Source organism: Azolla caroliniana, unplaced genomic scaffold (genome assembly GCF_043228905.1).
Source record: "Azolla caroliniana isolate FFs.n. ecotype wild unplaced genomic scaffold, voAzoCaro1.0.p SCAF_13, whole genome shotgun sequence".
Taxonomy (NCBI): domain Eukaryota; kingdom Viridiplantae; phylum Streptophyta; class Polypodiopsida; order Salviniales; family Salviniaceae; genus Azolla; species Azolla caroliniana.
In genome coordinates this window covers 15,642,389-15,653,056 of record NW_028230448.1, presented here as the reverse complement: position 1 = coordinate 15,653,056, position 10,668 = coordinate 15,642,389, and the positions used below count along the sequence as shown (strand labels likewise).

The following is a 10,668-nucleotide window of genomic DNA, read 5'->3' as shown; positions in this document are numbered from 1 at the left end:
GGATATTTGTACTCTAGCACATTGATATATAAGAACCTTAAAATTTATGCAATTCAGTACAAAAGACACACAAAGACCAAGAGAACCTATATGTATAAGAACACTCCCATCGACTTGAAATCTCTTAGATTCTTCTTTTGCATGGAGGATTTGAACAATGACCTCGTCGTTCTCAAGAGACCTTCATCCTTGCACAATGGAAGATTCTCCATGTTGAAAACTCAAATTCTCCAAATATAGTCCTATCAAGAACTAGAATTAAAATTCTTATACATAAGCATTTATTGCCTCTCTTACTTCTCCTTCCTTGTCCTTGTCATCTCATAGAGTCATTGCTACTTTGATTTGCTTCCATGAGCCTAACCATTTCCAACCAAGTATGTAAGTCTTGAGTACTTGTTCTCAAGTTTTCTTCTCCTTATGCATCCTCATAATTTCACAATCCATCAATGCTTCGATCAACTTCTTTATGCCTAATCCCTGGCAACTAAGTGTCTAACAATTAAGTAACATTTCTTAAGTACTCGAAAATCTTTGCATGAGTTTGATTGCATTGATGACAATGAAGCATATGTATTTGCTCAACATTTACTTTATTTTATCAAGGTAAACGTGTCTCGAGTATTGGTGAGTGTAAGAGTGTTTATGTGAAGCTTATCCCTACGATGAAAACCAACACCATCAATCTAAGGGATGATTTGGCACCTTTACATATTGTTATCATTGATATTAGGGGACAACAAGAATCTCTCTCACATACATGCACAAACATTATTCTACTATTATGTAAGAATGTCATCTCAAGTCTATCTCTTTAGATGGTGCTAAGATGCAAGGGTAGCTCACTAACCTAGGCCATTGGCTTGATTGTGTATTGTGCTCAGGTACATCATTGATCAAGACCGACTATCCTAGAGGGGAACAAGAGAGCAAAGCCACATGAATTTCACACATAACCAAGTGGTTGACTGACTGAACGAGGGGTATGAAGATGGCAAAGGAGGCATGAGAGAAACCTCAAGACACGTTATTGTTTCTAGGCTCCAGCTGACTGGCCAACTCGAAACCTTCAACTACATATGCCAACATTGTCGAGGATCCAATAGATGAAAGGGTTATATGTCTGTGGACGATAATACCCTCAAAATGAAGGAAGGTATGGAGGGAGACAAATTGTCTTGTCTTTTGGGTGCCATAGACATTGGAAGGAGAAAATTCATCAAATACAGTCATTAAGAGAAGCTTATATATCTGGAATCGATCATCAAAGGAAATTGAATGAAAGGAGAGATACCCACTAATTTAAACCTGCATGAGGAGGTATTGTGGGCAAATGAGCTATTACTGATCTCTCTCTCTCTCTCTCCCCTCTTCTGCAAGTGCCGATTTTTAATCTCAAAGCCGTTGTATATGTAAGTGCTTGTTAATTTATGCGGCTGTTGTAGTGCGATCCCTGATATAGAAGAAATCGGAGATGCATCTATCTATATACGAAGAAAAGTTGTGCTCTCTGTTTTCTTGCCTCGTTGTTTCTGTTTTCTTTTCATGCTGTGTTTTCATAGGGGTAAACAATGAGGATCTGCGGTAAACAGTTATGATTTGTGTGATAAACAATGAGAACATACACGATATTTTGCGACATATCACAAAGATGAAGATTTTTATAATTGACAGAATGATTTTTCCCATGACATTTAAATTAATCCCGCAGAAATATGTTTAAACCTGCGGTGCATCAAGTTGCTGGTCATGTTGCAGGAGGTAAGATTCCAAGAAAGCAAAAAAGGAATTTGAACCAGATGTTATTTTTTCTTCCTGTATATGTTAAGAGCACAAAAAACGTTTGCCTTTTCTGCAGCTGGGAAACTTGGACCTCTCGTGGATGGTTCGGGGAGGTTTTACAAACCTTTGCAGGATGGTGAGAGAGGATCAAGAGAGAAAAAATTCTATGAGTGTTTTTGGACTGATGAGAGTATACCTGTCTCTGTGAAGTCTGTTTTTCCTTTTTACTATGGAACATCACAGATCGAAGCTTCTGATGGAACTGGGCTCATTGATATCCTAGATAATCTAAAACATTTGTGGTACTTCTTGGGTACTTGAAAGTAGATTCATGTCCCTCTATAGTAATTTTTTTGCCCTAGAAAACTACATAATAGTTTTTTGTCTGTTCCATTTCTCTATTGGTTCCTTAATATTAAAAGAACATCATGTCATCCTTGAAGATTTAACGTACAAATATCAGCATCCATCTGTCATGGATATCAAGGTCACCATTGTTTTTCTCTCAATCTTCTATTTGGTTCTTATTCGATAAATTCTAACAATTATCATTTCAAAATATAATGGAGAAAATAAATGCTTTCTCTATAGCAGATGGGAGAGAAGACATGGTACCCTGGAGCGAGTGATGCATATGTCGCGAAATGCTTGTAAGTTTTCTTGTTTCTAGTCCATTGTTATTTTGTAATGACGAACTATATAATCTCCAATGTAGATTTTCCATCACACGAGAGAGAGAGTCCAAGTAGGGTCAGATATCATGCATTAACTATGCCATATAGCTTCACAATGCATTTATACAGCTCCAGACAGCTTTGCACTTAGTTTTTGTCGTTAAGAAAGATTTTTTTTGGTTCTGCTTATCTCTCCAAGAAATAGGATTAGAACCTAAGCTTAAACATCTCTAGTAGGTGCACTTTCATGAATTTGTTGGTTTCCTTTGTTGGTCTCAGAGCAGAAAGAATTGCGCAAACTGACAGAAATAGATGTCCAAACAATTCATGAGGGTAGGTTACTACTACCTGGTGCAGTAAGTGGTATTATGAACTTTGGGGATAATTGAATGATTGATCTCTGAATCTGTTGGAATATAGATAGGTCAACACCACATTTTGAGTTGCAAGATTTCTCATGCATTACTTCTGCTGAGAAAACAAGAGCCCTTCTCACTTTGTCTCAAGCATTGATAAATGTCAAAGCCAAGAAAATAACAGGACCCTTAGTTGGTAAAATCAATGTTAGGCACCGTAGATTACTCATGTGCTAATCCTGACCACAAGAAAGTCCTTACGATCTTCATGCCAAAATGACACCCAATGCACTTTTAAATTCTACTCAATAAACACCCAATTATACTTTCAAATTCTACTCAATAAAACTATTAGTAGGATCCTGGAATTTGAAAGTAGTTGTAAATTTCAAAATATCCAGAATCTTACTAATAGTTTTATTGATCATTCTATGACTGAACAAACATAACAATATCACTATCATTTCCTCTTGGGGTTTGTTGTAAACAATCACTTTAGCTAACTAGAGTGCTCTCGCTATGCGGCCAGCTGCCCCCAGTGCTAAACTTGAATCAGTCCTATGTGGTGCTTCTTTCCTTCACTATGATGATTTAAAGGGGAGAAAATGAGTAGTGGAGTTGTGAATTTTGAAGTTATAATGAGGAAAAAGAATGAGAAAATGCTGCAGAAAAATGTGGGAAGAAAGGATAAGATTCAAGAAAAGGTTGGTTTGGAAAAAACAAGGGTTTTGATAAAGAGAAAGAAAAACTTATGAACTATGTAATTACGACATCAATTTTATAAATTCCCTGAAAAAAGTAGCGTTTTCAATACTACTTCACCTAAATTCAACCATAGGACTGCACCCCTATGGATGTGGACATGCGTTCCTCATAATTTGAAGCTGCTTTTCTCGCTGATGCCTAATATTTACAACAGAAGGTCATATTTTAAGTTTAATTCTTTCAATAGAATCCAAATTCTCTTGGTTGGCTTTGCCGTTTCAAAGGTAGGTGAAAATGGGGGTCTAGGCCCAAGATGTATGGTGTCTGATTGATCTGTGATGCATTTGAGAGGATGATATATATAATTTAGTGTCTTCTTAACTTTGGCAAAACAAGTAGGAGAAATCAAAGATCTAAAGGGTTCTATGCTGTGAATGATCCAGAGAGAAGGATGCAGAGAGCACTTCCCAGGTCCTTGGCTTTCGAATTTCAGGTTTACAGGTATTTTAAAGCATATTTTTTTTCATGTGTGAATAGACCTCTACTACATTAGCCTTTGTGGGTTTTTAACTGGCATTAAGGTCTTTCACTAAGATTAATACAAAGTGGTGTATTTTGTGTATCTTCATTGTTTTTCTGTCTCATTTTCTGAGTGGTAATTTGTGTTTTTGTAAATCCATGCACCATTGAACTCTTACTAACTTCTCCAATTGATTGAATACCACAGTGAAATGTACGGGTTGAAAGCATGACCATTTGGTCTTTGCTGTACAATCTTACCATCTGAGCTACACTCATTTGGATTGTGTATCTGTATTGCTGTTTCTCTCTCTTTGATGACTCTGAGAACATTTTCAATTGTAATCATTTGTCGAATCTCAGGGTCTATTTTGGACATTAGTACACACCTTTCTTTTCTCTTGATGGCAGCATCAGAGCTTCATTAATATCCACATCAATACTATAACTAAAGCTTCATAAGACCATAGTCTTTTATTAGTGTTTTTATGTGCTTGATTGTACTCCTCTGTATGTGATGGTTGCATCAACTATGCCTTCGAAAATGCCTGGCATTTTGTGTATAAATAATATATTTCTTTCTTTCTGCCTCTCTCTCTCTCTCAGGACACGTCATCCAATAAATATTGTAGAAACAAATAGTTTGATGAAGTTGCACTTTGGCAGGTACATAGCAATGGAGTAACTTGGAAGCCTGATCGCAATTGGTGCAAAACATTGAATGCCGAAACAGTAAAGGTCACCCTAAAGCAATTTGTATCTTCTGATCCATTAAGTCTTGATCCTGATGCAGCCTTAGCACCTCTGGTATATGGAGGATCATGTGGGATAATCAGTCAGCTTAATGATTTGAGAGATTGGCAAGATTTTCTTCCTCAGTTTTATGTTATTGGTTTGGTTGGTTATTGTTAAGTGTTTCCATGAACGTTCGAATATTTCTATTTGTTTTACAGGTTCAAAACACAGAGAAACTATCATTTCTTCTCGAGTTCTATCTTACTGCTGTATGAGAGCCAGAATCACGATGTTTGTGCGTCAGTGAAGATGGTAGACTTTGCACATGTTTTCACAGGGCCTGATGGTGTTGATGAGAATTTTATGAAAGGTCTAGACTCATTGCTGATCATTCTTCAAGAAATCACCTCTGAATTATGAATATATGCTCTTCCCCAGAGAAGGTGTAGGTAGCTTCATGCCACTAGCATCTTTTATATTTGGGAACCATTTTTAGTCCTTCTAAAATTGGAGGGATGCATTTATTTTACTCAATAAATCTTTCCTACTAAAAATTATAAACAAAGTGCCATAGGGTTTTCCGCTTATATATCTGTAAATGCTGTATGGGTCTACAAGAAAAACCTCCCTTATCATTCTATACCAGAAATTCATGATAGTGGAGATTCCACAAGGTTATCTCTCTTCTCCAGAGTGCTGTATAGATCTGTCTATGCATGACATATGTAAATGCGAGGGTAAAAAGTTTACTCTTCAAATTGCTAACTTTTATGCATGAATAACTGTTGAATGAAATGCCAGTAGAAGGATACCGAGAAAACATACAGATCTACAAAGAACTGAAACTCATTTGAGATAGACCGATATCATAACAATTTTGCACATTTGATATCTTCTTGAATGTTTGAGATAGAATGGTGGATTGATTTTCATTAAAGGTGTCTTGTAGAGGCTTTCATATGCCCATATGTTATTGGTGTTTGTGTTGTGTTGGGTAGAACATCGCGAGGTGAATGTAGTATCCAGTATGCTATATGTTAGAAAGATTGTGTACTGATGATGCATGGAATATTGTGAAGGTTTATTGTTGCCATCCTTATCATGGCCCAAAACATCTCAAAATGAGTGTGAAATCTAATATTGCTCTCGTTTTGAAAGATAACATGCATGTGATGTTTGTAATTTGGTGAAGGTTCCTCAGAGGTCATCAAGAAGGCACTTTTTGGTTGTGCAAACTTATTGTTTATCGTATCCAAGTACCAACATCCATAGAGATTCATCTTGTATTTCATCTCTCTTAGATTTTCTAGGGGTTCTTGAGCTTTTATGACTATACATCTTTGATTTCTAGAATCACATCTCATTACAAGGCCTACTATTTATGTATTTTTATATTTGTGTTTGAACTTGCATCCAATGTTTCACAAGCAGTTCATGAGTTCCATCAGCAACAACATCTATTTAAGAATAAGTTGGTGCATATTTGTAGTGTCCCACTCATGTGAAGACTTTTAAGATGCTTTAGAATCTAGTGTAACTTCTTAACAACATTGACTTTTGAAGATTGCAACTCACATCTATTTGTTTTGGAAGATGATATCCTCCTCTGTCTTATCAAAGCTGCTTAACATTAACCTTCTTATGCTTTGTACAAAGTTGTCGGTTTGCTTAGCTCTCTCTTAAGCCATTATCGGTATTTGTTATGTGTCAAGTTGTCCCATCTTTGACCAATACTTTATAGGGTCTCCTTGTGGGAAGTTTCATTAAACAACACCATTACATTGATTGTTGCATTGCACATTCAACTTTCAAAGTTATTTCATGCTTATAACAGTCGTCCTCCCCTAAAAGAATGACACGCCGACATTAGGATACTTAAACGTATGAATGCTAGTACCCACGAAATTTCAAAGATTTTACAATGGTATACAAACTTTAAATATATCAATACATGCTGTGTAAGGTTTCATTTCGAGATGGTCTAAAGCTTTCCCGAACCTCAAGATGAGACAAAGCTTCATTTTCTTGCTCCCATTAAAATGACTCAACCTTCTCATAGGCATATTTGGCAAAGTGTGGCGCGACACGCACTCTCTCTCTCATGGGCCAATTTTGGTCTTAGAAGACGTTAATATATCTTTCTCTTTCTCTCTCTCTCTCTCTCTCACACACACACACACACACACACACACACACACTGTGGCCCGTGGGGGGCCCAAGAATAAACTGAACAATGTAAAAATGACAACAGAACTATATATGTACTGAGAGAGAGATACAGAGCAAGAGGCAAGACACAGCTTGGCCTAGGGTTTTGCTTCACTCCAGTGATCCGCAGGAAATTAGGGTTTTGGGGAGGGGGGTTCGTCTGTTTGCAGAGTGAGGTCGGCCTGTCGACCTTTCGATCGAAGAAGGGAAAGAGAAAGAAAGAAAGAAAGAAAGGAAGGAAGAGAGGTCGCCTCCTCCTCCTCCTCCTTCTTCTTCTGCTTCTTCTAAGATAGTATGGATCCGGACCAGGTCGCTCGTGCCTTCGTAGAGCACTACTACTCCATCTTCGATTCCAACAGGTCTGCGCTTGCCTCCCTGTACCAGGACGCATCCATGCTCACCTTCGAGGGCCAGAAGTTCGCAGGCGGCCCCAGCATCGTGGCCAAGCTCACGGGCCTCTCCTTCCAGCAGTGCAAGCACCACGTCTCCACCATCGATTGCCAGCCCTCCGGCCCCGGCGGCGGCATGCTCGTCTTCGTCAGTGGCAATATGCAGCTCCCCGGCGAGGAGCACCCCCTCAAGTTCAGCCAGGTATTCTTTCCCATGCCTTTTTATGTAAATGTATATGTATGCATATGAAGTTTGAACTATGTGGTAGGCCATCTTGAATGCATGTGTGCCATGTGCTAGTCTATGAATGACTATGAATGTAGGCATAGCTAGCATGCAGTAGTAGCACTGATGAAATTCATAGGCTTTTGCATCTCTATTTCTCTCTCTTGTAGGCTATGACTATGAATGTAGGCTAGGCTAGTATGCTGTAGTAGCTCTGATGAATTTCATAGGCTTTTGCATCGCTATATCTCTCTCTTGTAGGCTATGACTATGAATGTAGGCTAAGCTAGTATGCTGTACTAGCTCTGATGAAATTTATAGGCTTTTGCATCTCTATACATATCTCTCTCTCTTGTGCTGGGAATTGCATGGTGCCTCGTTTTCCTCATTCTAGGCTTTAGACTGTGGCCAACAGAAGTTGAGAAGGAGAAAGTGAGAGAGATGGGGAGAGGATGAGCAATGTCTCTGCCTCTTTCTGTTCTAGTTACGAACTCTGTTGAAAAATCAAAATTTAGAAGGGTTGTACAGTGCACTAGATTTATCTTCTTTATGACATTGAAGGTGTTCTATCACCTTGTCTTGGTCCTCCATCGCATTACTGGGAACAGCATAGTTGTCTTGCTTCCTGTCTTTCTAGGCTTTACATTCTGTCAGTTGTAAATTGCACATGCTATCTTTTGCATTTGATTTACTGGATATTGCAGAGATATATGTGGTTTAATTTAAGTTTTTATATGCAAAATGAGGTTTTGTGTATGGCCGAGGATGGTATGGTTTTGTTTCTTGTCATCATTCCATTTGATTTTTCACCAGAGGCTTCAATGCTATGTTATTTTAAGCTTTACATTATCTCTAGTTACAGAAGTTTTCTTTTGCATTGCATCATAACCGCTCTCTAGAGTTCCTTCTGACCATTCTAGGTTTTAAATACTGGCAATGCATGTCTGACAAAAGCATTTTTCAGTTTTGAACGTGAGGCGTTGTCAATGTTCCTGTAGAATATAGAACACATGTAGTAGACAGATAAATATGTGTTTATGACCACGGGGGGATCAATTGCGATTTGTGAGACAGGGCATAGCCAATGGAAGTAAACAGGTTCTCTCCATTTTACTTTGATGCTAATGTAAACCACCAAGCCAAAAGCCAGTAGTAAAAGGTCAGTGAATGCTGAAGTTTAAGCAATTTCTCTTCCATGGTGAGTCCTGTCCTGTTGAGAAGCATTGTTATCTTTTGTGAACCTTTTTGAAATCCATTATTGTGGTTTTTGGATTTGAGAAATGCTTGAGAAGAGTGAAGCATTTTTAGTATTTTGTCTAATTGAGATTTTGTATTTACTACAGATGTTCCATTTGCTGCCCACTCCTCAAGGTAGCTTTTATGTCAATAATGACATATTCCGGCTTAATTATGCCTAGCTACACAATTCAGGGATTTTTTGGATGCGTTTTTTTGGCTTAAGCTAGATCTATTATTTATGACATAGGGTAGTTTTAAGAGAATTATTTCTCCGTTGGATAAAATCAATGAGTTTTGTATCGTCATGATAAAAAACATGTCTGATGAGGGTAATGGATCATTTTGGCTGTATACACAGCTTGGAATGCCTTTTTAAGCCTTTCTCTTCTTAAACATAAATGTCATAGTGCTCTGCTGATTGTGCTTCTCTTCTACATTTGTTTCTCCACTTGAGACATAGTATATCCTGGAAATGTAGTGAATGTTTACTATGTGTTTGCTTTATTCTAATTTTTCGGTGGACGTCCTGTGCTTGTGGTAAAATGAAGAGCCTGAAGAGGGAACAGTGGCCCATTTGATTGCTCATTTGTGAATGATTGATTTTTTCTTGAATGTTTAAAATTTGATTAGCTTTTATAGTGTTAATATTCCCATATCTATCTACTCATAATAGAGGTACCCTAGGTCAACAATGATGACATTTGAAATTCATGCTTGATCATATTAGAAGGTTTTAGAGATATTAATGCACATTAGGAAATAGAATTGTTGGAATAATTAATAGAATTAGTTTATCATTTCAGCCTAGCTTCGTTTTGTGTCCCTCTAGATTTAGACCTTGTACATCTTAAATATTATTGAGCATTTCCAAGATTAAAAAACAAGGCTGATTACCAGAATTCATTGTGGGTTGGTTTTGATGTCCCTCTAGATTTAGACCTTGTGCATTATAATGATAGAGGTATGTATGGTCAAGGCTTTTTGCCACAAAATAAAAACCAAGGCGTAGTGGCAGAATTCTTGGCAGAATCCTCTAGACATGGAGCTTGTGCATTATAGTGTCAGAGATATGTATGTACTATGTTGCTGTGAGTGAAGCACTGGTTTTTCTAATATATTTTCAGCTAACATAAAAACACCTAGTGTGGGAGGATATTGCAATGGAATGTGGAGTTTTTTTCTTCTAGTTAGATTAATTGTTGAGGTCACACGTGTGTAGTTGCATGTAAATAAAAATAGCATCATTGTGAATAAAACTGTGGGCGGAAGCATAATACCGTCTAAATAACGTCATCTCATGCAAAGAACCAATTGTGCACTGAGTGGAGTAATAAGAGGACATTCTAAAGTGCTTGCATGTTGGCACTTGAATATGTTCTACTGTCAATGGCATGGTGAATAAATTTAGTTGCAGCGTTTTGGAGTTTTCCACATGCAATTAATATTAGTGTGTTATCTCCCAAAATGAAAGAGACCATCTTACCAAGTATACATGGAGAGTATATGTAAAGAGGTGGAATATCCTCTTACAATGTTGAGGCAAAAGTACACTATAGAAATATTTATAAGTAGGCTACATTTCCTTTTGCTTTTGTTTGCATGAACAAGATTTTGGAATGTCCATTTCTTTTTTTGTTTTTATTTGCATGAATGACAAACTTATTGAAAATGAATTAGAAATGTTAATGGGATTTTGTTTCTACACTCAACTAGATCCATCTCAAAAGTGCTTTAAATGTTTGAGAAACTAAATATAGTTGGATGGATCATGGCCTCTGCACTACATTTTCAAAGTTGTATATGAATATACTATAAAAACTTTCGTGGAATATTAT

General features: G+C 37.4%; 2 protein-coding genes across 7 annotated transcripts; both read left to right on the top strand.

Moving 5' to 3' along the window:
- The first annotated feature begins 1,277 nt into the window (after positions 1–1,277).
- LOC147856325 (inositol polyphosphate multikinase beta-like) lies at positions 1,278–5,655 on the top strand. 6 transcript variants are annotated; one of them, XM_087329494.1, is made up of 9 exons: positions 1,278–1,412; positions 1,712–1,761; positions 1,859–1,918; positions 2,026–2,058; positions 2,210–2,269; positions 2,377–2,432; positions 3,961–4,018; positions 4,703–4,896; positions 4,990–5,655. In XM_087329494.1, the coding sequence occupies exons 2-9, from the start codon at positions 1,750–1,752 to the stop codon at positions 5,189–5,191; spliced, it is 675 nt and encodes a 224-aa protein (XP_087185620.1). In that variant the 5' UTR covers positions 1,278–1,412; positions 1,712–1,749; the 3' UTR covers positions 5,192–5,655. The 6 variants fall into 6 exon arrangements, with proteins under 6 accessions (XP_087185620.1, XP_087185622.1, XP_087185617.1 ...); XM_087329491.1 differs by having other exon boundaries at positions 1,358–1,412; positions 1,859–2,058; positions 4,703–4,843; positions 4,990–5,234; XM_087329490.1 differs by having other exon boundaries at positions 1,361–1,412; positions 1,859–2,058.
- Positions 5,656–7,116: 1,461 nt separating this feature from the next.
- Positions 7,117–9,267, top strand: LOC147856324 (nuclear transport factor 2B-like). Its single transcript, XM_087329843.1, has 2 exons — positions 7,117–7,570; positions 8,938–9,267. Exons 1-2 carry the CDS (start codon positions 7,274–7,276, stop codon positions 9,010–9,012), a joined length of 372 nt encoding a protein of 123 aa, XP_087185969.1. The 5' UTR covers positions 7,117–7,273; the 3' UTR covers positions 9,013–9,267.
- The last annotated feature ends 1,401 nt before the right edge of the window (positions 9,268–10,668 follow it).